Source organism: Phocoena phocoena, chromosome 7 (assembly GCF_963924675.1).
Source record: "Phocoena phocoena chromosome 7, mPhoPho1.1, whole genome shotgun sequence".
Lineage (NCBI taxonomy): Eukaryota > Metazoa > Chordata > Mammalia > Artiodactyla > Phocoenidae > Phocoena > Phocoena phocoena.
In genome coordinates, this window is record NC_089225.1 from 103,519,820 (window position 1) to 103,547,147 (window position 27,328).

The 27,328-nt window shown below is 45.8% G+C and overlaps 1 protein-coding gene across 1 annotated transcript in view; it reads right to left on the bottom strand.

Annotated features, from left to right (window-relative positions):
- Nucleotides 1–20,562, bottom strand: part of IRS1 (insulin receptor substrate 1) — a 59,556-nt gene extending 38,994 nt beyond the window's left edge. The window contains exon 1 of the mRNA XM_065880872.1: nt 16,795–20,562. Within this exon, the coding sequence (XP_065736944.1) occupies nt 16,816–20,562 (3,747 nt within the window). The 3' untranslated portion in view covers nt 16,795–16,815. The remainder of the gene's footprint in view (nt 1–16,794) is intronic.
- Between the last annotated feature and the right edge of the window lie 6,766 nt (nt 20,563–27,328).

A 27,328-nucleotide genomic window follows, 5' to 3' on the forward strand; every position in this document is an offset into this window, starting at 1 on the left:
CACTGACACAAGCAGATTAGAATGGGGGAGAACTGGAGAAATCAGAAAGCAAATCTCCAACTGTACCCTGGGTTACTCCAGAATGCTGGCCAATTCTGGGCAGGAAAAAGATGCAGAATATTTTACAGGTTTTGAAAAGAACCACAAAACTGACTTGAAGGTTTGAGAAGTCAGAATGCCAACTAAAACTTAATAATGGTGAATATGAAGGGAAAACTGAGAGATGACTTCACAAAGGTCTTCAAACACATGTAGGAAAACATCTCATAAAAGGTCAATGGTCTGGATAAACAAACTGTGGTGCATCCATACAATGGAATATTATTCCCCAATAAAAAGAAATGAAATTGTCAAGCCATAAAAAAGGACATGGATGAATTCTTTTATTTATTTATTTATTTTTTTGCGGTATGCGGGCCTCTCACTGTTGTGGTCTCTCCCGCTGCAGAGCGCAGGCTCCGCACGCGCAGGCTCAGCGGCCATGGCTGACGGGCCCAGCCACTCCGCGGCATGTGGGATCTTCCCGGACCGGGCACGAACCCGCGCCCCCTGCATCAGCAGGCGGACTCCCAACCACCGCGCCACCAGGGAAGCCCGACGTGGTTGAATCTTAAGAGCATACTGCTACGCATAAGAAGCCAGTCTGGTAAATGTACGTTACGCACTGTGAGATTCCAATTATATAACATTCTGGAGAAGGCAAAACTACAGAGATGATAAACAGATCAGTGGTTTATCCCCAGAGGCTGGGGAGAGGGGAGGAGGTTTAAACAGGGAAGCACAGGTAATTTTTAGGATAGTGAAACTGTTCTGCATGATACTGTAATGGTAAACACAAGACATTAAGCATTTGTCAAAACTTAGAACTTGATAGCAAAAAGAGTAAGCCTTAAGTGTATGCAATTTTTTTTTTTTTTTTAATTTGAGAGATCAGTGATTACGGGTGGAATGTAGAATGTGACCGAAGCATCTAGATGTATTACAGATGCATGAAGCAACCTCACTGAAGCATGTGGAGATTATCAGGCGCTGACCTAGGTAACTGGAAACAGGCACATCTACAAAACTAAAGGCAAAAGAAACTGCACTCTAGTTGATAAAGTCATTTCCTATAGGGCATGGGTTGACAATTCTGACACTTCTATGTACATATATGTAGTGGAACTGAACAAATAAGTAAATGGATGAAGGATGGTGACAGCCACTTTTGGGGTAGGAGGTGCAGATAAGCAAGGGAAGGAGGCTAGAATAATCCATACAGAAATTTATTAGAGTTTATACATTAGTATGAACTCATGCTTAGCTTAGTATAGTTACAGATGGTTCCATGCAGAAATTTTTATAGATATGTGTATATATATAGGGGTTAGTATACACACATACATTTCCTTACTCTGACAGCTGAGAGGGCAAAGAAGAAATAACATCCCAGTAGGAACAAACACATCTAGTGCCAAGATCTTGGTTTCTAATACAATTCTCCAATAAAAGGAATCAGGGCTCCTTGGAGAAACCGATGATTCTAGGACTGGGGCAGGAAACAAATAAGATGATCATGGAGTATCTTATAGTAACAGAAAGTAAGGAGATGCTTAAAAAAAAAATACTACTGAGTTAATAATGAGCAATAAAACAAGTAGTTAATTATAAAAATATTCACGTATTCTGCTCTCCAAATGGTTTTCAAACAACTGTAAGTTTCCTGGCCACTTTAAAGAACCCCAAATTGTAAACTGTATTTGATCTAATTATTGATTTTTTTATAGAAAACTTGGATGATGCAAAATTTCTTTCAGAGGCAACTGGCTCTACAATTAAATTTCAGCAATTAAATATTGATATATATTATACCTGAAACCCAGAAAGTCATATTCAGTTTCATGAGCATTATCCAATCACTTATGAAATATTTTATGTTTATGGCCTATTTTCTTCTACGAATTTCTGTTTAAATTCATTTCCAGTCTTATTTCCTCTTTTAGCAAACTGATTAATAACAGTACCAATGTTGTTATGATTTCTTGTTTTATCTTCTGCACGTTTAAATGTATTCATTGTTTTATCTTTAATTTGTTTTTAGAATCTTACAAAATTTTTTTTTTACTACATAAATTTAAATCTCCTGATAAAAATATAACTTATATATTCAATTTACAAAAAAATAAAAGGACAAGGGTCATCACTTGTCACCACTACTAAAATCAGAATGAGGGAAATAGGGCTTCCCTGGTGGCGCAGTGGTTGAGAGTTCGCCTGCCGATGCAGGGGACACGGGTTCGTGCCCCGGTCCGGGAAGATCCCACATGCCGCGGAGCGGCTGGGCCCGTGAGCCATGGCAGCTAAGCCTGCGCGTCCGGAGCCCGTGCTCCGCAACGGGAGAGGCCACAACAGTGAGAGGCCCGCATACCGCAAAAAAAAAAAAAAAAAAGAATGAGGGAAATAATCTCAGATTTCGTCACCATAAAAGCTGGTAACCACTAGAAAAGTTACCTCAAAATGGTGGAATTTACTCTCGTGATGTATGGATGTAACAGGAACATACCTGAAGATCCTTAATAGTAAATCACACAGTAACAGCAAAATAGAAGCATTTTTTAAAGAGTAGTTTCAAGATACTGGTCTTTCCTCACATTTTGTATAAGGAATAAATGTAGAGAAAAGCAAACATATTAAATAATTGTCCAACAGAATTTTCAACCAAAACTTCAGAAGAGAATTGGTATGACAAATTACCAGTTTTGCATAATAGTCTTCAAAAGAAACCTCTTAATACGCAGTGAAAACTATCAATACTACCATCCAAAACTACGACATAAGCTGTGGTTCATGACACCAGCACACACACGTGGCCCAACACACAGTGGTGGCCACAGCTGTGGCCAGTCTTTTCCAGCGCCTCCTGGAGACATCACACACCCCGCACACCCTTCCCATGGTGTCATCTGTTCTAGATCTTGCCTTTCACCTAAGACAATCTTCTCTCAAGCAGACACACACGAATTTCAAGTCTTTTCAAATCCTGCCCTTTGACATCAGGAAAATCTGACTTTGCTTCATTTGTGAGTCACAAGGCAACCTTAATCATGACTGAAAATCCCCAAGGAGTACAAATGACGTACTCAGATCCAGGCAAAAGGACATGATGAGTTTTAAAGTAAAAGTACATGAACAAATCAATGTCAACCCCTCAAGTCCAGAAAAAGGGCCAGTATCCCTATTCCTTCTTTCAGTGGATGTTATTTGTCCCCCGAGAAGGCTGATCCTCTCTAGCCTCTCCCTCAACCAGTCCTCATGAAAAAAGCTCTATGAGGGTCTGAATTTTCAGGTGTTTTCTTTACAGTTGTAACTCAAAAACTTAGGGATATGCCTGACACTCAGCAGTATCTCACTAACTCCTTGTTGCATTCATTAACCACGACTACAAACATTTTGAGTCCTTGGCGATTCCCCAAAACTATCTTCAAGACCAGTTATGATTTCTTCAAATTTCCAGGTTCAGTAATTACAACAGTTTAATGATGGAATGAATGGAAACATGTAAGACAAGAAGTACCACCAAGTGTCAGACAGTGGTAACGTAGCTAAGAAAAACTCTCTGTCCTCCTGAATAGAATAGGATTCTGCTCTCCAGATAAATGAGGTGTTGGCACCTTTCCCACACTGTGGTTTAAAAACATATGGTCCCACATTCATTCATTCAGTATCTACAACAAATAGTGTCAACCAAATGCCAGACACATTGCACTAAGCATGTAAACCCAGTCAACCACCTTGGCAGAGAGAAAAATAGCCTAGCTCAATACCCGACACATACCCGCTGGAAACACTTTCAAATTTTAGCAAGTAGCCTGAATGCCAATGTGACGGTGCAGGACCAAGAAAACTGAAGTCCTATTTAAAATAAAATAGAACACATTTATGTTACAGATCCTGGGAACTTGTGGAGTTTTATATGAAAGGATGACAAATGTTTTGCTATATGTAAAATTGCTTGGATGTTAACTGTTAGCGTAATACTTAAAATGTCAAGCAATGTTTAAAAAGAATTGCTGTAATAGCTGAATAGCTAGTTTAGAACATACATTCTACTCCTTTGGTCATCAAATTAGCCCAGCCTTAATCAAGAGCGGAAACGGGAAAAGTCTCATATCTTGGCAATTAGGGTCAACTGCTGAGACCAAGGTAACTTTTTAGCAGAGTAGTAAGAAGTACACTTGCAAAATGGACTCGTTTAAATTTAATTCCTTTTCCCAGACCTTACCTACATTTTAGTAGAAGGGCTAATTAGCAACAATATACTGGAGTGGAATAAAAAGAATGAGCATAGGGACAAGTCAGAAGGCTACTCTATGAATCACATACTTAACAACTGGCCTCTTTTTAAAAATAGAGGTAACTATGATACAATAATTATTTTTCAAATACTTTTCTCATTGCTTTTGATATCTTAAACCTCAGTGAAAATGCTATGCTCTGACCTAGATCAGTAGGCTACAATTAACATCAGAAGAACTCTATTAGCAGAATAAAAGTTGATGAACTACTGTTGGAAGCAAAGAAATAAATCTTGTCAAAACAAAGCAAAGTTTCTGTCAATCTTTAAAAGAATGGTTTGGGGGAACAGAGGAAGTTTCCAAGGATTTCAGACACAGCAATGAGGCAGCTGTAATTAATTTTCCCCAAGTTTTCATATCCGGTCATATCAGATTGCAAAGACTCCTGTAATTTTGTTTGACTATTTTTTTTAATATATTGTTAAATCTGAATATGATTTTTTAAATATTTGGCAAATGAAATGGCTTGAGGTACTCAAAATATATCCAACAGTATTGTTTTTGTTTGGGATTTTTCTAAAGCCGCCTTCTCCTTGGTTCAACAACTCTCTCCAGAACTGTTTGTTGATATACAAATTTTTAACTCGGCAAGCATTTTGTGTGCACCTCCACAGATACTGGAGTCATGAAACAATTAGTGACACTACTCTCAAACAGTTTACAATTTTTAGTAGGAAGGAGTAGCATTAATCCAGTAATTAGAGCCAGGACAGGGGTTTCCAGCATCTCTCAGGAAGGGGTAAGCTTTGTAAAAGAAAGGAAAGAGACTGGGTGCTAGGTACACTGGAACCCAGCAAATCGAATACTCTAAATGTTTTCTTTGATCATTTAAATGTATTGATTTTACATTGCAAATGCAATTTTACAGATGGTGAAATCCATTCTGAACTCATCAGAGCTAAGAACTCTTTATTTATGTCCCTAAATACCTCCTGCCACTATTTTTTAAAATAATACTCCCCAAGCCAAAAAAAAGCCTGAAGTTTCTTTATCTCATGAGTAACCATAAATCATCTCAGTTGGGGTGGTGAGGAAGCCATAGAATGGGGTTCTATTCTTAGAGAAGAGACATTCATTTAAAATCCACCAAAAAGTAGCTTGTGAATTAGATCGAATTGGGTGGCATGGGTTTGTTTTTGTTTTTGTTTTTGTTTTCACACACACACACACACACACACACACACACACACACACTGTATTTTATTTTTACAAGAGATAAATAAACTGACACCAAGCATTGTAAATGGTGACCACAACAAAAGCAACAATGATTGCAATTACCAAACAGGAAACACACTCATACTAGGTCATGATATTAACATTCGGTCCAGTATGTGGCATGGGTTTTTGTTGAGGATTTCATCCTGCAAAGATGCTTTCCAAGAGCCCTGGTGGCTGGGAAGCAGGCTCTGAAGGGACAATAACATTCCTCATGCGAGTTTCAAGCTGGAGGCTAAAAGCACCAACCATTCATTTTTCCGTCTTGAGACACATTCCTCACCCGGTTCAAAGGCCCGAGAAACAGCAAGCCCGCACACTTTCTGAAGGTCACCCCTTGCAGGGACTTGCGAGGGACCAAGGCTCAGGCTGCAAGATACCTTTAAAGACCTAGTTTTAGGAATAGAACCCTTTTTACTGGACTATACTTTCCATATCCTAACCCTCTGCCGCACCTCCCCACTCCCCCCCACACACACACGTGCGCGCACGCAGACACGCACACACACACACACACACACGCAGTAAAGTTTAGGCAAAAGGGAAAGTTTTAACTATAATCCCAATGTCCAGGGCACCCTACTAGTGGAGGTAAAATATTTTCAGAAATTAAGTCATTACCCATTCTTTAAAAAAAAAAAATGTAATATTTATATTCCTTAATCTTACCAGAGGGATGGGGATCAACTTTGAAAGAATATTATTGTTTAGCTGTGGTTTAAAGCATGCACTGGAATTGGGAAAGGGGGCAAAAACAGCAGGCAAGGGAGGAGTTGAGCGGGGTAGGTAGGAGTTGCCAAGACTGGGTTATAAATACCCTCACTCAGCCAGCCCCTCACAACACTTTAGGGATCTCCCTCCCCTCCCTCTACCATGACATACTTTATACAGTGGCCCCATTTTGTTTTGTTCTGTAACCTCAGGAACATTTAAGACATTGGGGATTCTGGTAAAAGAAAAAGGTAAATACGGCCTGGTAGAAGATCTGGGGCAAAGAGTTTTAACTCCAGCTTTGGTTTTGAGTGGGATGTTGCCAACCCTTTGGGTTTGCTTTCCAATAATAAGCAACTCTGCATTACCCAGATCTGGGCTTGTGCTCAGGTGGGAAAACCTCTTTCAACCCATTTGAAAGTCTTTGACTCCATTTCAGTCATTGCTCCCCATCTCTCCTCACTCAAGTTTAAGTTCTCATCCGGTCCAGCTTCCTGTGTCCATGGGAAAAGGGCAGTCTTGGTGAAGAGGCAGAGGGATCGTTCAAGATGCCTCATGTCCTCGGGCTCTGGGTGCCTTTCTAGGACAACATTTCATTTCCAGTCCTGTGTGAGCCGCCTGAGGACTGTTAGAAAGTATAATTCTCTACTCTAGGAAAATAGCATGAATATTTTCACCAACCACCGATGGCATTAAAAATATAGACAACAGCCTCTGGTACTAGAAGCTCCAAGCAGTCACTTTTTATGTTTTTCTCAGAGGTGAACTTCTAGCTCTCAGTCATCCAGCAAGAGGCATTAATTCATTTGAACTCTCAAAACTATGAGACCCTAGTGTCCAGAAAGTCTTCACAAAGATCCTTAACCTTTATACTTAATCCTACTACACTATATTAAGAACTAGTTATTCATTCAGTCTTGGGGTGGGGGGCTAAGGGGGTTGGGTGCCGAATACTTGAGTAATACCATGAAAATCTGAAAATTTAGACACCTTCCCCTTCTCCATCAATTAGCACAAACACCTCAATGTTAGAAAAGGTGACCATTTCTTAACTAATGCTTTTCCTCCTTCGTGGGTTATGTACTTCTTTTAACCTGAGTATTCAAAAGAGGCATGGAAAATAAAGAGTACTTTTCTTTTTCCCTTTAACAAAAACAAAGCAGTGAGTCTATTGTAAGAGGTATATTGTCTGCTGTGATCCTTTCGTGCAGAAATGTGGGGTCTGTGTGTGTTCTTCCATGGAAGACTGAGCTGTTGGACATTTACCCAACTTTCTATTACTAAGCTTCAAATTTTATGAGCAGCTCATCTCTGGAAAGATAAACAAAAAACGAGCATTGGTGGTGGCTTCTGAGAAGAGAAGCTGGGGAACTGGAGTGGCAGGAAGGCTTAATTTTCACTCTATACCTTTAAAAAAATGTTTAAACCACTTGAAACTTACAGCACATGCATGCATTGCCTATACCAAAATATTAACGAAAAAAATAGTGTGAATAGATACAGCAAACTATCATAAAACTTGGTGGTCTTTAAAAAAATGCTTTTTAATATTTCTGGAAGAAACTACTATAAGCTTAAAAACAAGTATGACTGCACACCATCAAAACAAATAGAGAGAGAGAGAGAGAAAGCTTAAAAAAGAGAAGTGGCAAAATCTCAAAGAAGATTATACTTCCCGCCAGAAGGAAGCACAGGAACCAGAGGTCAGAGGCTTAGAGGTTTTCACTACTAAAAATAAAAACCACCTACCCAAAGGGGGAGAAAAAGTCCTTGAATAATAGAGCTTCTAAGACCAAAAGAAAAGATTTTACAATTTCTTTCGCAGCCCTCATCTTCACCCCATGTTTCCTAACACTGACCGACCCGTGACGAGTACTCACAAAACTCCTGCGCATTTAACACCTGGACCCCTCTCCTGGCTGCTTCACTTAGACCAAAGATATCTTTTTCTTGCTTCTTGTAAATATTATGCTTGCTAGCAGAATGGCCGAAAATGCACCATTCTCCCAAAGGAGAGTTTCAACAGCCTTATAAACTATTTAAGTATGCTTGTGCTACGGTGAGGCAGGAAGCCATGGTTAGATAGCTGCAAAACTTTAAGGCAGATGGGCACTTTAGCCCTGTAAGTATAGGAAAAATGCAGATTTTCATGGACTGCACCTTCTGAATCTCAATTTTTCCCCCCAAGTAAGCTGTGCCATAAGAAACTTGGTAATTACTTGGATGAATCCTCCTCGCTCCCATTTTTGTCCCCGTTTCCATGTCTTCATCCCCATCCTCTTAACAAAATACGTGTTATTTGGAATACCACAGGTGCTCAATGGTGTTTATTGAGGCAAAGTGGGGGAGGGGAATCATAGTTTAGGGCCTGTCTGGCCAAAGGCAGATCAGTTATTTTGGGGTTGGGAGGTGGGTGGCCTCCATTATTGTAATAACGGAGATGGAAAGTTCTTCTGATTATTCCCACAATCCCTAAAATTCAAGGCTAAGTATGATTATGTTTCATATCCCATAGAGCCCTTTTAATAATCTTTAAAAGAACAGGGAGATCATCATTGGAGAATATTGAATAGTAGTTAAATACATAGTAATTACTGAATATTTCAGAGAACTTCAATTGCTCTATTTTTAGCAAATGTCTTTTTTAAAAAATTTTGCCTGTCTCATTTAGATCATAACCTTCCTAAAAGAATCACAACTTTCTGTGTAAAATATAACTTGTTTGCCACACTAGATATATATGAAGGAAAACAACACCAAAAGAATGCCTCTTTGATCATTTCAACAAACATAACACAACTATCAATTTCTCAAGATTAACTGATACCGTTCAGTACCATGACCTAAATATGTCAGGGAGGATCAGAGAACTCACATCAAAGTATTTTTTGGTCAACAGAAAAAAAGGAGGGGAGGGAAGTTTATCAACATCTTTTTTCTTTACTACAACTTGGGTTATACTGGCATCTTCTTCAGCCCGACCAATTAGCAACCAGTGTATATGGGTTTGGCTCCAACAGGGCCAGGGGTGATGGTGGACAATGTGACACAGACTGGAAAACAGCAACAACAAACACAGGGAATGGCAAAGGAAGACAATAAAGGCAACACAGCTTAATAAAATATTCAAGGTAGGGTAATAAAACCACAAAAATCTCCTCTCTGCTTGAAGATAAATACAATTAAAATTATAGTCTGACCCACGTATTTAATTCCACCGCTATCGTTCATGAAAATGCAGAAAGGGGGTTGAAAAAGAAAAGCAGCCTTTTCAACATAAACACATCATTTGTAAAAGCTCTGTTATTCAAAGATCACTGACTCACTGAAGAAGCACAAATAACATTTATCCAACCAAATCTGTTTTAACAAATAGATTATAGTAGAGCCTGCAGCAAGATTATTAAAATGGAAAACTTTCCTCTTCCCATAGATGACAGTACCTTATATTTATCTGATCTATCTTCCTCCTATTCCCATAAATTAAGAATGGGAGGGCTCCCCTGGTGGCGCAGTGGTTGAGAGTCCGCCTGCCGATGCAGGGGACACGGGTTCGTGCCCCGTTCCGCGAAGATCCCACATGCCGCGGAGCGGCTGGGCCCGTGAGCCACGGCCGCTGAGCCTGCGTGTCCGGAGCCTGTGCTCCGCAACAGGAGAGGCCACAACAGTGAGAGGCCCGCGTACCGCAGAAAAAAAAAAAAAAAAAAAGAATGGGAGAAAATACTACCATTTCTATACTGGCAGATAAGAATAGAAACAAAAAGATTATATTTACTAGTCTATCATTTTAAAAAGCTTTACAACAACTCTTTTTGCAACATTTCACAATAGTTTGAAATGAGTATACAATTATACCATACCAACATCAAAAATGAATTCTGTTAAATTAAAATTCAATGGGATTACAACTTCTGAGCCTGTTTCAATAACATTTTTAAAAGAACTTTTAAAGTTTGCCATATAGCTATGGACTCACAAGGTAATGAAATAATAAGTCAATTACATAATTATAAATGTGGTAGAGTATCTATTATTTTAAACACAAGAAAAGTATTAGGGGACTTCCTGGTGTCACAGTGGTTAAGAATCCACCTGCCAATGCAGGGGAAACAGGTTCGATCCCTAGTCGGGGAAGATCCCACACGCCGCAGAGCGGCTAAGCCTGTGCCCCACAACTACTGAGCCTGAGCTCTAGAGCCCACAAACCACAACTACTGAAGTCCGCGTGCCTAGAGCCCGTGCTCCGCAACAAGAGAAGCCACTGCAATGAGAAGCTCACGCACCGCAAGGAAGAGTAGCCTCCGCTCGCCACAACTAGAGAAAGCCCATGCACAGCAAGGAAGACCCAACGCAGCCAAAAAAAAAAAAAAAGTATTAGTATGAAAAAAAGTTACAGAATCTTTAGTGTGAAACTGACTTCAAACTAATCCACAAGAAGCTATTTTCCTTGAATACAATTTCCAGTAACTCCGTAACATGAGGAAATAATTGAGGAAATGGATTTCTTTAAAACAAAGCAAAACAAAACCTTAACATTGTGAAATGTTCCATTATACTAAAACTACCAACCCACCAAAATAAAAGGAACCATTCATATACTATACAGCTAAGAAATATATATGATTATAGCAGGAGGATTGGAAAAGCATTAGGTCAATGAAGTTTTGATTGAAAAAGTCAATAAACTATTCTAATGATTTATGAAATACACATGGAGGTGCCCAAAGGGTAGGAACCTCTGAATACATTGGCAACTGGACAGTCAGGATTACACTGGGTCAGCAAAGCACTGTACAGCTCAGACGACCAATCAAAAATCCTGAAGCACAAAGTCGGACAACAATGATTTCTGCCAGCAAGAACTTTTTCACACATCTAACAGAGAAAAATGAAACTAAACAAAAAATTGTGCACAAATTCCTATAGTTCCCAATTGCCCTCTCAGATTTCCTCTCCATTCACTCAAGTGGATACCTCACTGAAGGATTCTGATGGAACAAATGAGAAACATTGTCCATAAACATACCACCAGCGCAAGAAGGGGTGATTTCCAACATAATAAACAGAATAATGTCATAGACATGGATTGGTTAAAGCCTGACCTATACTGTCAGGTGGGGAGGGATGCTTCCAACAGCTGACCTTAGGGAGGAGGGAGAGGAACCGAATCCAGTCTAGAGAAGGTTCCAAAAATTTAGACTGGTGTAGTCAGGAAGGTTTGTCTTAAGGTCTGTTAAAACCTGAAAATGCCCCCTCCAAACAAGAAAGGTTAAAAATCAGTCCTGAATCAAACCATAAAGAGTGATCCAGGAGTTAGAACAGGACAGAACAGTATATTCTAATGCACTTCATTACAACCCCATCAATAGCTTCTTCAGAAAGAATCCTCATTACAACTGACCCATTAAAGAATATCAGCCATTTTCTCCAAAATATCCCTACGTTTAGAGCTGCAAAGGAAGTTAGAATAATTTAGAACAAAATTCTCCAGTTACTGGTGAGGAAATATGTACAGAGAAATTAAGTGACTTTCTCAAGGTCGCTCAGCTTAGTGAAGGGCACAGGCTGTGCTACAACCCAAGATCTCTGGCTCCCAGAAGCTGTTTTTTCCATTGTATCATTCAAGATAGCATTAAACTACTTTCCGGGAATTCTGATAAACAAACAAAAAAAAAAAAAAAAAAGGAGGAGGGAGGGAAGTATACCCTTTTGGATTCCAAGTCTCTTACTCTTAAGACAATCTTGGAGATACTGTGTTTATCTGGGGGGCAATCAGATAAATGACTCCAATATATGAAATTTTTTATGGATTTATTTTTAACACAAAAAGCTACCCAAACAATGGCAGGAATTAAGAGGATTGTTAGATGCTCAAAGTTTTCTGGAACAGCAGAGAAGCTCACTCCCACCTGCTCAGAAGCAGTATTGGGGCACAGAATTACTCAAGGGCATAGAATCACTTCCTTACATTTTCACCTGCGGTGTTTCAAAATGCTGCCTTTGGGGCTTATGATTCAGTGATTGCAACAGGGATTGCTGGCTGGTGAGAAATGCTTATTTGAGAGGGATGGGGAGAAGAAAATACTTCCATGGTATTTCTCTTTGTTATTTCCCCTCTTTATTGTACAAACGACAAATCTGAACAAATTTCCGATCTCATCTGGTACCACATTTCACACAATTTTGGTTATGTGAGGGAGCACAACACAAATCTAGCAAGCTTTCAAAATCAGTTCGCCCAGCCTGCCCTGATGAGCTGTCACTAGGGCTGTCACTGGTCAAAAGACAAATCTGTTTTTGAGAAGCAAGCAGCATTACCTCCAAGCTCAGTAAGAAACCCTACCCAAGCCCTTGTAACGAATTTCTAGATTCTCACGATTTGCAAGCAAGCTACATCAGACGTTTTCATTTCTCAGTGAGCTCCCATGGGCCGAGGATGGTCAGTTTTTGTTGATCTTATGTATCTTGGTGCTTTGCAAACTGCAAGCACTCAATAAAGGGTTGACCCTAACGTAATTTCAAGCCAAATGTGTTTTCCGAATGATCCCCACACGGTGCCAGCCACAGCATTTGTATTTCCTACTCCGTTTTTTTCTCTCCTCCCTCCCAATAGTAAGAGAAGTAAATGTAAAAATCTTGAGCCAACCCAATCAATCCTACAACCACGTGCTGCAGAGCTCCCTCCTGCTTGCAGATTTCAAGACAGGAAGGTGAAGGAACAGGAACGTGGCGTAGTAGTAAACCGTAGTAAAGAGAGGAGGGAAACAAAATGGGGCACGTCACATGGTCACGGCCTGGATTTTTCTCAATTAAATATAGAGGAAGCGTGTGTTTCCGGCCTCTGTCAGTGGGCTGGTTGGACTTTCTCATTCTTAGGATTCTGGTCTAGATGGACAAGAATAAGGCCGAGTGCATAACATCCCCTGGGAGGGGGGTGGAGGGGGCGTGTACTTGCCTCAGTTCTGTGGGCTCCAGAGGGAGGGGGTGGAGGGAGAGGGGTGGGCTACGGAGGCCCGGCCCGCAGCCACCCCCGGACTCCGGACCAAGGTCCCCAATCAACCCTCGCCCGAGGCCCCTCCCCACCCCTGCTGCGGCTCGGCCTACGCTCGCGCTGATTGGCTCCGGCGGGGCCAATCAGAGCCCGGCTGCCCCGCCCGCTCAGGGCCAGACTCTGTACTGCTCTGCAGGGGCCGCGGCTCGCCCGCCACCGCCACCTCACACCACGCGCCGGGGAAGGGACCCGGCCGCCCCCGCGCCCCCAGGCGACCGGAGGAGGGCCGGGCTGGAGTCTTCTTAGGGTGGCCTCAGCCTCGCTGCAGATCTCCCGACCCCAGGCCAAAGGGGGCTTGCAGGAGGCAGGGGGAGCCAAGCCCCAAATAAATAGGGAGGAATGCAGGAAGCAGAGGTGACCGAGGAAACGGGAAAGTGCCAGAGCCCAGAGGGTGTGCGCCAGACAAAAAGGCCACACAGCGAGGGGACAGGAGGGAGGGAGAGGGAAGGAGAGATGGGAGGTAGTCGTTGGAGGTAGGCATCCTGGAAATCACAACTAGGAAATGCAGTGAAAGGAAGAAAAATGGCCCATTTTGTTTTTCAAGGGCACGTAACAAAATGACCAAAAAAAAAAAAAAAAAAGGAACCTTAAAGCAATGGCTGGAGTCTGTGTCTTTGCCAAAGCCTGCTCTATCTGCCCCGCTGCAGTTACAAAACTAACACACAAATTGCGGTAAATGCTGGTTGAAGGTAGATGGGCTGCTATGCCCTTTCTGCCCTCCCTTTTGGGCTCTCACTGTACTCTCTGCGGAGAGTAGGCCACAAGTACTGCGAAATTATGAAATGGAGCCAAAAAGAAAAAAAAAGACAATGGCAGGAACATGAAATAAGAGGTGGGAAACAAGGGGCATAGGAGAGGGGGATAAAACAATCCAGCAGGTCAGAACCCAGAGGAGACACGGATGGCCAAGAGAGAGAAGAGAAACAGAAAAGGTGGTCAGACAGAAGGTGAATCAAGGGCAACCAGTAGTCCTGGCCACCTGCACTAAATACCTCAGAAATGTTCCAGTGAAAAATATTCAACAAGAAGAGCTGTTTAAAATGAGGGGTTAGGAGAAAGAGCACACACCTCTGAGCCCCTCATTCCTTTCCTATTTCAGGTTTTACCTGAGAAACAGGAAAGATAGGCAAAGATAGCAATTGCTGAGGAAGTTAGGAAAACAAGGTTTTCACAAACTAACACACTCATTCCCAGGCAAAGCGGTTTGCCACAGACAGGTTTGATTTCTTTTTGTTTCAGATGATAGTTGCCTATCGCATCACATCTTTAAACTCAACAGGGCAAAGGCAGACAAGCAGAATTCAGGATGTAAATGTGCCAAGTAGCATTTGGTACCTCACTTAAAACACACACACACACACACACACACACACACACACACTCATCTCTCTCCATTTACATCTTACAAATACACATTTTAGAATTTTTATTGCATGGTGCTATCAAAGCATGGTCTATTGCTACTCCAGGATTATTAAGGATATGCTTATATGGTTGTTCCAGAATATATTTTCCCTCAGAAAGCTAAGAATAGAAGATTGTTTTGTTTTGGTTGGTTCATTTTTAGTGTATCCTCCATATGAGGAGGATTTTATTTTAAAGCCCTTTTGAAAAACAAAAACTTTATTTGGTCATCAATTTCCTTCAGAACAAAATATTATTTATTCTCCTCTCTTAAAAAACAAAACCTGTTCAAATTAAGAAAACAGGTGAGGAAAACATTGTTGGTTAGCCTCATCTTTCATCTCCTTTAAAAGCAAAATCTTAGTTCTGCTGGGTTTTTTTCCCTTCAAATTCTCATTCCTTTATAAGTGAAACACTTTGCAACACAAACAGTTAAAGTGGTAGAGATTCACATTTCCAAAAACATCATTTGAAATAACCAAAATTTTTACTGTTGAGGTAAACAATTAAATCTCTCTTCTAGAGAACGAATCATGAAAATAAATCTTGAATACTAATCAAATAAATGCTTTGTGTAATATATCACATCACCTAAAATCTTAGTTTGAATGTCTGTATACCTGTACCTTGTTCTACAAAACAGAAAATGATATGGGTCAAATATTAGAAACTGTTAGAATCAAGGAGACTGTGACCACATAATAAAAAAATACCTTTCAATAGGAACCCAATACACACATGAATTTCTTATGAATGGACACACATTAAGAAGAAAAAATGCTTTTAAAAGCTCATTCGGTGAAGCATATATAAAAAGACTATCACAAGATAATCAGTTTGTCAGAATAAAGTGTTTGCAAATGCTGGAAATTTCTACATTGCCAACTCATCTCATTATTTGCAAACTATACTCCTCTCCTCCTCCCACAATCATGACCACCAGAAAACAGTCTCAACAGAACCAAGGGCAGGCTAATTTCCTATTACAAATGTTTCTCGTTTTCAATACAGCCTTAGCCACAGACCACCTGAAGCCAACTTTCAACATTTACTGAGGCATCTACTCTTGAACTTAAAAGGCAAACAATAAATATCCTACAAACGAAGAGTACAAGGGTTAGCCCTTACATTCAGCGCAGATGAAAACCAGACTCTTCCATTTCCCTGACTTAATATTCCTTCTTTTCAATGTAAAAATGTTAAGTAATTTTACAGGAGATGTACAGTAGCCCCAATATGACCTGTGTGGTGTCTCTGTGCGGGCCTTTGCAAGAAAAGACAATTGTAAGGCACACAAGCTGAGATGAATTTTCATAACTCTTAACTCAGTAATGGGTCCCAGACGCACGCAGACTTCACTGTATAAAAGCAGCCGTGCCTGTGAGGTTGTGGGTCAGTGTGTGAGTAATATTTCATAAATCTTCATGCAGGAAGGAACAAAAAAAAATGTCGCCAATAATTATGTTCTAAAGAGAGTCACAGACAGGTATTTCTTTAAATACGTAAGCCTAAGCAAGCTCTTACTTCTGAATCTTTTTAGGGCAACAGGAATAAAAATTGATGCTTCCCACTGCTATTTATGTTGCCTTGTTATTGTGAAATCACAGAACCAAAGTACACAGAGCAACTTGATAAAATCACCCTTAAGAGCTCTGAGAAATTACCTTTACATGAAGGGCTTAGCCCCTGTATTAATAAATATTTTTATAGAACTGTCCCTTCCAGAGACTGACCTAATTGTATAGTCAAAAGAAAACTTCGATAAAGAGATCAAGGTTCTTATACATGAACTTCACAAACCTCAGAACTGGTATGGTAGGATATATGTCTCGGAAATACCAAAGTACTTCACTTGGGAACCTCAAAGGAAAAAGCCCTCCTGTGGCTGCTCCTACAGATTTATCGGGCCATCAGCCAGGTGTCATCTCCTGTGCCCTGACCCCTCCCTCCTAGGAGTGCACTCCCTAGAGAAGCCGTGGGGAGGAGAGGGAAGAAGGCGCGGGGGCAGGGGAACAGAATTCGAGAGCAAGGTTAAAAGCAATTTTGTCTTCTGACTTTTGTCACCATGAAACGCACCTGCTGTGATGTCCAGTTGAGCTACTGGAGGTCCTCTGGCGGCTTCTGGAAACTGATGCTGGCATAGGCGCTTAAATCCTCGCTGGAGCGGCTGGTGGAGCCGCTCTCGCTGCGTCCCAGAGGCTGATGAGGAGGTGGGGGAGGAGAAGGCTGCGGCGGAGCGGGACGCTCTTGAGGGCTCTGGTTGAAGTCCTTGACCAAATCCAGGTCTATGTAGTTAAGCCCATTCTCCAAACCCCCGGCGGCCCCGCACACTTGGGCCAGCTCCTTGGGGGCTCCCCCGAGCTCCCCAGGCCGCAGCCACACGTTCTCAAAGGAAGCAGAGCTGTGGCGTTTCACGTCCTCCGTGCTGCTGCTGCCACCACCGCCGCCCCCGGCTGCAGCCCCCCCTCCGAAGGGCACCGTGTTGCCTGCCCGGGTGGCACTGGGCGTCGAGGAGAAGGTCTCGGAGCTGTGCCGCCTCCTGCACCCTTGCGGGTCGGCACGGATCACTTTGGCACTCTGGTTGCGGTTGGGACTGAGGTTCACCCGCGTGAAGGCACTCGAGCCCCCGGGTCCCTGCGGGCCCCCCAGCAGGGAAGAGCGGGCCGCCAGCTCCTCTGCTCCTTGAGGCGCGGCGGGGGAAGCAGAGGCCTTCGAGGATGAGGAGGGCGTGGCCGCGGCGGCCCCAGGCAGGCTGGCCTCCTCCACGAGGCCGCCGCCGCTGCCGGTCCGCATGTCCGCATAGCTGATGGGGGCGACTGGCGAGGTGTCCACGTAGCTCTGCCGGGGACAGCCCATCTGCATGGTCATGTAGTCACCCCGGCTGCTGGGCACTGCCCTGGTGGGCCTGCACACGCTAGCAGCTCCAGGGGGTGCCGGGCCCATGCTGCCCGGCTGGACCCCGGGGCTCTCCCGCCAGGCGGCCCTCCGGCCCGGCCCCAGGTCCATGTTCATGTACTCTTCCGCGCCCGTCTCCTCCTCTCTGGGAGCCGGCTGGAGCTGGGATGGACACCGGACAGAAGGCGAGCTGTGGGAAGCCCCCGGGCCTGATAAGTAGCCCGGCTGATCGCTCCCAAATTCAATATTCACATATTCCCCCGGGCTCTTGGGCTCCGGAGGGGGCAGCAGGGGCGGTGGCGGCTGCGGCTGGGGCTGCGGCTGCTCTCGGGCCCGGGGTAAGGTGCTGGCCTTGGGATCCCCCAGGGACAGCCTCGTGGGCCGGGCCAGGCGGCTGTTGGTCTGGGCAGCTGTGTCCACCTTTCGAGGCAGATGGGGCTGCAGGACCTGATGGTGGAGATGCGGGAGGCCGGGCTCGGGCCTAGCCGCGCAGTATCCCCCGCCCAGGCTGTCGCTGCTGGTGGACGAGGAGGAATCTTCCGCCGCCGCAGCATAGAGGAGTCGACCCGAGCTGGAGGAAAGGCGGTGGTGCTGGTGCCGGGCGCCCTCCTCCAGCTCCCCGGGACGCTGGGTGTGCTTAAAGGACCTTGGCAATGAGTAGTAGGAGAGGACTGGCTTGTGCTGGGGGTCCTCAGGGCCATAGTAGCAGTCGGAAGGGCTGCTGGTGTTGGAGTCTCCCACTGGCGACATGTTCATGTAGTCACCCGTACAAGACAACAGCTTGCTGCTACTGCTCTCCACAGGGAGTTTGGGGTGTGGCAGGGCGTGAGAGTGGTGGCCCCCTACCCCATTCGTCCAGAGCTTGCCATAGCTGCTCCCAGAAGGGGCGGCACCGCTGCTGCCGCCGCTGCTGGGCCCGCCTCCAATGTCAGGAGAGCAGCTGCCGCTTGGGGACATCATCATGTAGCCATTGGGGTCCACTCTCTGGGGATGGCGTCTGATGGGGTTGATGATCTGCTGAGGGGCAGACACGCTCTTGGGGCTCATGGGCATGTAGTCCCCACTGCCCTTTCGGCTCCCGGGCACTGGGGCCACCCCTGGGGACATGGGCATGTAGCCATCATCGGTGTGGAGGTTGGAGGTGTCTGGGCGGTGGTGGCCCACACGCCGCTCCAAGGGGTGCATTTCCAGACCCTCCTCTGGGTAGGAGTGGGTGGGCACGAAGGCGGAGTGCCGGTAGCTGGGCACTCGGCCTCCACTGCCACCTCCTGGTGGGTAGGCAGGCATCATCTCGGTATATTCCTCAATGGAGGCCACAGAGGACTGGGATGGGGTCTTCTGGTGGGAAATGGTAGGTGACGTGCCAGCAGAGTGAGTCCGCTTTCGGAACCGATTGTCCAGATCTGCAGCACTGGCTGCTTCATCCCCTGTCAGGGCTGGGCTCGTGCCCAAGCCGGCTGCCGGGATGTAGCGGGGACCGTTGCCACTCCGAGGCAAAATGTAGTGACCATTGGGGGCCGTGAGGGTGGAGGCCCCCTTGCCTCCCATGCAGATGTAGTTGCTCAGTTCCTCCTCACCGCGGGCCGGCGGGGTGTGGCCCAGGGAATCCGGGGTGACACTGCGGAAGGAACTTCGGAAGTCGCAGGGACTGGAGCCATACTCATCAGAGGAGATGAAACCGCCATCACTGGGGGAACCGGACACGGAAGCACTAGACCGCCGCGGGAAGAGACAGTCCGAGGTGGAGCCGTGGCCACTGGTGCTACTGGACGATAGACTGACCGGGCTGGTGGCGGAAGGCGAGCAGCGAGAAGAAGGCATGGGGATGGAGCGGCTGTGGTTGAGAGGCGGGTGCAGCCGGGAACTGCCCCGATGCCGGTGGGCATGGGTCCTGTTGGTGCTGGGACTCACAGGACTGCCGTCCACAGAGGCAGGGCGAGACATGGTGCCTTCGCCATCACTAGAGGCGCGGACCCGGAAGGAGCCCTGCTTCCCGCCCACCAAGCTGGCCGGGGAGGTGGCAGTGATGCTCTCTGTGCGCGAGCGGCGGGTCAGCCCCACCTGGCTGGGTGGAGGGTTGTTGAGGTGATGCCTGCGCAGGGGGACACTGATGGGGTTGGAGCAGTTGGAGGAGGACTGGCTCTTGCTTCGAGGGCGGAACTCATCGCTCATGGCCCGCATGGCTTCCAGGATCGTCTCGTGCATGTTCTGGGCCACCACAGAGTCATCCACCTGCATCCAGAACTCCCCGGGTCCCGTCACTGCGGAACGGCCCACTTCGATGAAGAAGAAGTTCTCTGAGTGGCCACAGCGCCTGATGTTCATCAGCTGCAGCACCACCGCGGCAGCCTCCGAGTTCAGCTTCACGAAGCTGATGGTCTTGCTGGTCAGGCAGAGGCGGTAGATGCCAATCAGGTTCTTTGTCTGACCCAGGCCCTTGGGTTTCAGGATCACCTGCCAGACTTCCTTGAAGGCGGGTCCTGGGGGCACGTCCCCGTAGCTCAAGTCCTCCCCAGCCTCGCCAAGGCCGGAGCTGCCACTGCAGCTGCCCCCGCCGCCTCCCGCCCCGGGGGCCGCGGCCCCGTCGTGGTGGCCCTTGGCACGGTTGTGCAGCTGCAGGAGGGCCTGGTACCAGCTGTCCTGCTCGGCCTCGCTGTCCGCCGCGATGGCAAAGTGCTCGTCCCGGGTATAGAGGGCCACCAGGTGCTTGTTCTTGGAGTCGGCCCGCTTGTTGATGTTGAAGCAGCTCTCGAGGGGGATCGAGCGTTTGGGGGCGCTCGACTTGTGCCGCCACTTCTTCTCGTTCTCGTAGTACTCGAGGCGCGCCGGGCCCCCAGCCTCGCTGGCCGCCCGCAGCACGAAGAATCGCTTGTGCATGCTCTTGGGCTTGCGCAGGTAGCCCACCTTGCGCACGTCGGAGAAGCCGTCGGTCTCGGGAGGGCTCGCCATGCTGCCGCCGCTGCCGCCGCCGCCGCCGCCGCCGCCACCGCGCGGAGGGAGGCGCCGAAAAACAACCGGGCGGGGGGCGGAGGCTCCTCGCCGCGGCCCCGCACATGCAAACAGGGCTGGAGGCGGCAGAAACCCTGACTCCGAAATCCACGCCGCCCTCCGCGCCGGGGAGGGGCAGTAGAGGAGGACGCAGCAGCTGCGCCAAGGCAATAGCCCCGACCGGAGTTTACTGGCGTTTCATGCCCTGCAGGGAGGTTGCGCGTCCGGCGCGAGTGCAGCCCGGATAACCCGAGAGCCAAGTCTCCTCTCAGCCGCCGCGGCCGGGAAGAAGCATCTCTCGCCGCCGGGGCCAGAGTCCGGCTCAGGCAGGCGGCGGCCGGGGGTCCTGGCGTTGCCCCTCCAGACGCGCGCGCCTTCCCTCCTGAGTTCCCCTCTGGAAGTAACGATTCCCGAGGCAAATTAAATATCCTTGGGCAGGGGGAGGCGAGCTGCCAAGTCCCAACGTTGCACGGGGTTCTCCCTCCTCCTCCTCCTTCGCCTCTTCCTCCGCCTCCTCCCACCCCCCCCCCCCACCGTCCCCGCCGCCACCAGCCGCCCAAATACCAGCTCAATCGCAGAGACCGCGGCGCTGCGGCCGTTGCTGCTGCTGCTGCTGCTGCCGCTGCCCGCGGACGCGTCCTCTGCAGCCCCCGTTCGGGCCCATCTCGGCAGGCGGAGAAAGTGGCTTTTCCACGCGAAACACTACTAGGCAGCCTGGGGAGCTGGGGACGCGCCAGAGGGACAGGCTCATCCCTGCCCCTCGCTCCAGTCGGCAGGGGAGGAGGGGGGGGAGGACTAGGGCAGGAGACGAAACGGGGGGAGGCTGGGGAAGGAGTCGGGGAAGACGTCTCTTCCCCGGGAGGCGCTGCCGCTGCAGTTACTTCTCCCCTCCTCCCTCCTCCTCGGAGAGTTGCCGAGAGCCCCAACCAAAACAAGCGGCGGCGTCTGGCTCTGCGCGCCGGCCCCCTCCGACCGCGCCGCCGTCTCACTCGGAGGAGAAAAACACGTGACGGAGCCTCTGCGCTCCGCAGCCTGGCCGCCGCCGCCGCCGCCGGGAGGCTCCCGCCCGGGTCTCTACATTCCCGGCCGAGCCCGCCCCGCGCCCGCCCCTCTCCGCCCCGCGGCCGTGCCGCAGCCGGGCCCGCGCCCGGCCTCTGCGCAGCGCTCGGGCAGCGCCCCTACGCGGCCGCCCGCCCTGGCGCGGAGCCTTCCTCCTCGCGCGCCACCCAGGGCGCCCCCGGCCCGCAGGAATCCCCGCCGCGGGCGCGGGCGGGGGTGTTTGGGTGGCTACCAGAAAGCACGAGGGGAGTCTGGGAAAACGCGGGGGGGGGGGGCGAACTCAGGAAGACGCAGGAGCGAGGGTGGGGGGCGACGGGGGGGCACTGCGGCTTCAGAGCCCAGCGTAGGAGGGCCCGGGGAGGAGGGGGCGCGAGAGCTGGGCTGGATCTTACCTAACAGGTAAGATCAACCCCTCCGGAAGGAGGTTTCTAGTCAAGGCTTTTTCTCCCTGGAAATATAAAGGCTGCATTTCAGTTTCAGGGTGATAGGCCATGGTGAGATCTGTATTTCGTGTGAGGTTTTCTAAAGGACTTCTGGGCCAGCCTTCCACCTTGGAACCCCCGCATTTGCTGCAATGAAGTACCACGAAAAAGCAGAGGGACGCCCAAGGGCAGTGATTGGGGGGGGTTATGGTCACTCCAAAACAAGAAGAGGGATCCCTGGGAAGCGTCGTATGTCTGGCGCGGTGGGGTTAGCTGCTGAGGAACTGAGGGAGAAAATGTCAATATCACTGCTTCTCCCCCCCCACCCCGCCCCATCCTAGAGAGAGGGCGGGGATTCACACCTTGGGATGAAGGCTTGGGGAGAAAATGAGACTCCCGGCCCTTATCATATTCTGAAATCTATTTGTGATTTTTAAAAGATGTTAGGGACCTACAGAGGGTTCATAGGGCCAGAACTCTACTGTGTAAATATTGGCTGAAGTGTTTGTTTCACACACAGCTTCCACACCCATTGAACCACCCCGTACAATTTTTACCCTTGACCACAAGGATAATCGGGAGAAAACAGGATGGTGCCAGCTCAACTGTACAGAAAAAGGCTCCACTTCATGAGTAGAACAGGTCAGCAACTTGGGTCTACTTGCAGAGACTCTTACACTGTTAGCTTGCTGTCTCAGTGTCACCACAAGCAAATGCTCCCCAAAGTTTTTGTTTGTTTGTTAAACTGACCTGTAAACAAGCAGTTTGTCCCCTGCTGGTCCAGGTGGCATTAAGTACCCTTAATAAAATGACGCTTGTCACTCTTTTTAACGCTATCTTATTTTCCCACCCCATTGCTGGCCCGTTTTGGGGTCGCCAGCTCTCAAGCACTGCAAGACGCTCGCCGGGAAACGCAGCAGTGGAGGCGCCGGGCATGCTCAGTGACGGGACCCGCTGGGAAGCAGAGGAGCGCGCCTGGGCCTAATACCGGGCTGAGGGGTGGGGGGAGTTTCTTGGGGAAGCCTGCTGATTGGTGGGGCTGCCTGTCTTTCAAGCCTTGCATTGCAGGAGGGAGGTGGGGAGAGAGGGTGAGGGTACCAAGGTAGGTTGCAAAGCGTAGTTAAAAAAGAAGAACAACCAAAGACGCCATTCAGCAGCGTGTGATACGTGAATTGGGGGAGCCGGTATCTGCAAGGCGGCTACTCCCCACCGAAGCCTGGGAGCTTCTCATTTCTTCCCTCACCTTCTTATTCCGTGCCATCGTGCAGCCTCATCTCAACCTGGTTAATCTATTATTTGTGTACTCACTGTTGAATTGAAAGCCCGCCCTTCTCCCTTCTGACAGCTTGGTGATGTGGGCACACGTGCCCACTACAGCAAAGCTATAAATAGCAGATATAATCTGGTAACAAGGCGGCAATAACAGTGACCGGGATTCTGGGGGAATAGCGTGCTTTACGGGGAGCAGAGGAGGGAGATGTGAAGCAGGGAAGTCTGAAGTTAGTAGTAAAGTATTTGTGGGGTTTTACCCTTGGAGAGGTAAAAAAAAAAGGTAGAAGTGTTGTTTACTAGTAACAATGTAATCTAAGGCCAAAGGGCTTTTTAAAGGTTGGATGTTTAGCGCGGGGCCGGGGTGGAGAATATTTCAAATTTTGTAGGAAAAACAATCCCAATCCATTTACTTCTGAAATGATCCCCCCCCAAAAAAATAAGCTAAATAAAAGAAATACACCTATATGGAAAACAAAATACTCTTTTCTAGAAGAAAGAGTCGTCTGGAAGATCAACTTAATTTGCAACTATTCTAGAATAACCTTCACAGAAAGGTTAGAATTGTGATCATATAAAATTGTTATTATAAAAGCTTTAAAAAAAATCTCAGCGGGAAAGGATTTCTGCTTTAAAAACACTTCAGTGGCTAATATATTCATTAGAAATCATGAAATAAGCCATATTGCTGTGACATTTTGTTCCAAACCGATGGATTTCACGTGGTAGATAATCACTGATCATTGGATGTTCTTGTCCTTTCTTCCTACTTGCTGATGTTTTACTACCAACGTTAAAGGTGGTGAATATTTAGTTATAATTATACTACAGTAATTTCATATTTTCTCTACTTTTTTGTTAATGGGTTGAGATAACTCTGGAAATCTGGTTCATATACAGAATAGAAAGAGACGCTTTTGTGGAAACTAACTGAAGTAACTTGGAGCAGGTATACGTATTACCTTGCCACCGTATGCTAAATTAGTCTTGAGGTGTACTGTAATGAAATATGCTGTATGAAAAATTCACTCCCAACAGAAAATTCACAGAAACCAAAAAAGCAATCTTACCAAATATATTGCTCAACGCTGCCATCTATAGGACAGTTAGAGATGATTTACGTAACAGGCTAAAGTGCGTTTTAAAACTACAAGAGCTGAAATAATAATACATCAAAACACTGGGACAGCTATGTTGATGTTGACAAATGCAGTGATGATTCCAGGAGTTAAAACTTTACATGCCATGGGTGCACTATGGGGCAATATGTCTACAATTAGCTTTAAAATGGAAATATCCGTCTGTGTGTGACACTCTCAGGGACATCATACAAACTTTATAAATTATTACATAATTTCCCTAAAGTGATCTCTAGCTATAAATTTATTTTAGTTATGAATTAATCTGTTATAAATTAAACATTTTATATATGCTCAACATAGAGAAGTATAAGTTACTGGCATAAATAACAGAAATGAGAATTGAGTTGGCTGAAGGGACAACCAACCATTTGAAAATTAGAAAGTATTTCTTATATCAAAGTACATGTTTTACTTAAGTTAAATAGGTCAAAACTGGAGGAGCTGTTTAAATATTTTCAACTCTAGAATTAATTTTGACAATTTAGAATGATGCTTGAAGGAAAATCAAAACTTGTAGATTTTCTCACTTTAGTGACTTTTTAAAATTTTAAGAGAGCTCTCAATAGTAAGCAATATTTGAATGGCTACTCTGCAAGGCAGTATGAAAAGTATAAAAAGAAGCAGCTTCTTACACCTTTTGTAGGGTAATAAGAGAGAAAATAAAGATAATTGATAACTAAAGTCATGTGTGTGTTAAATGTCAAATAAGTGGTATTTACTTAGAGCAGGTGGATGGTAGGTGAAATAACCAAAGAAATCTTCTGGAGGAAAGGAGCCTTAAGCTTGAACTTGAAGAGTGGATATAACTTGTAAGCAACTGGCAATTTTTTCCCAGCCAGGCGTTTTGGAGCACCTCCTTGGGTTAGACATTAGGCTAGCCACTGAAGATATAAATATCTCAGACATTATCCTGCCCACAGGAAGCTTACTGTGAAGATGAGAGACGAATACAATTACAAGGTACTGGGATCTCAGAGCACTGTGATCTCAGATACCATAAAAACCAACTGCCTTCTGATTTAAAAGTCATCAATCACAGACACAATTTGGGACCCTCCAGATGTCTCTCTACTTAATAACCTTATTTTCTCTTGTAATTAAACTCTTTCATCCTTTTGGATTGAAAATGTGAAATAGTGAAATTAAAATAGTGAGCTGAAAAGTCACATGTAGCTGGAGAGTCTGCTAGATCAATGCATCTCAAACCTAAGGATCTTGTTAAAATGCAGGTTCTGATTTAGAAGGTCTAGGGCAGGCTGAGGTCTGCATTTTTATCACGCTCCAGGGGACGCTGATTCTGCTGGGTGGGTGGGTGTGGGCACCACCCTTTCAGTAGCACAGTTGTAGGTGACTAATGATTAGTTTAAAGGCACAGTAATTCGGTGCTGTGAAAGGCAAGGGGGATACTTACATTTTAGGATTGTACACATACCAAGAACTACAGCAATAAAAACTCTACTTAACTGAGACATTATGGCATTGAGGTTTCTCGCTTTTCAATCACAGGTATTAAATTTTTTGACAAGTGTGAAGAGTTATTCTCTCTCAAACATTTGTGTTAGTGTTTTCCAAAGTGTGATGAAAAATGCAGAGTTCTGGCTATATCCAAATCCTACTGAACCAGGATCTCTCAGAGAACGCTGGACCCCCCACCAAATGCATTCTAAGAAGTATTACAAGAGAATGTTATTTACGCTAAAATTTAAGAATCACTGGTTTAGGCACACAGGAAAATTAATTAAATACCTTGGGAACAGGATTTCAGAAAGACACTAATACTTTCAAAAGACAATTTCAAAACAGTTGTTGGTTTTGGTTAAATAAAGCATGAAATAAACAGATGGATAAGGTTGAAAGACAGGGAGAAGGTGAAAATTCTATGCCACTATTTAATTTTTCCATTCCAGAAATTTTACTGATTGGTGACGTTTTTAGATTAGTCCCTAATAACTGACACTTATCTAAGAGACTTGCTTTTACTTTTTAAAAATTTTCTTGATTTCTTTAATTATTATATTTTCATTTTCTTTTGCATTCTTTGATGAGGATTGGGAGTTTGTCAGTCAAGTTAACTGAGACATTACTGCATTGAGGTTTCTCTCGTTTCAATCACAAGTGTCAAATTTTTCTGACAGGTGTGAAGAGTCATTCCCTCTCAGATATTTGTGTTAGTGTTTTCAGTGGTGATCTGCCTGCTCCCCTAGGTGACCTTGCTTATTATGCATGTGGACATTTGCATAGATGACAACACTTCCCACAAATTTGCTTACTGTCTTTCAGTTTGGCCAAGGTTAATTGTGGTTTCTTTGATAGTAACACAATTGACAAAACAAAAATATTTTCTTTCTCCCTAACAGCTTCTTCAATTTCTCTACTCCCTAATTCCCCTCCTATGTCATTTCAGCTGACTCTAAAAGGGAGCACTCTTCAGGACCACCAACGGGTGGTTCAGGACCACGGAGAGCGTGAGAAAGGGGCACTTCCAAAATATTCTAGTCATGCAGGTGGGAGAAAAGATGACCCTGGAATTGTTGCTGCACAACCTTCACTTAAGGAATAGCAGTGGAATTCTGATTCTCTGATATTTGGGAGGAATTATTTTTCAGAACATTAAAATGTTCCATCAGTGTTTTCCAAACTTCTTTATCGAATTCTATCTAATGACAGATGAGAAGACACCAAAAGTAGGCAGAGCTAGAAGCTGCCAGTGCAAAACGTCTTTTAAAGTTTCAAGTTTATGATGTGCTACCTTTTATGTAAATTTTCACATTTTTTCAGTTATGAGACCCACCCGTCTACCATAGAAGAGAATGGAAATCATTCAGAGATAAACGG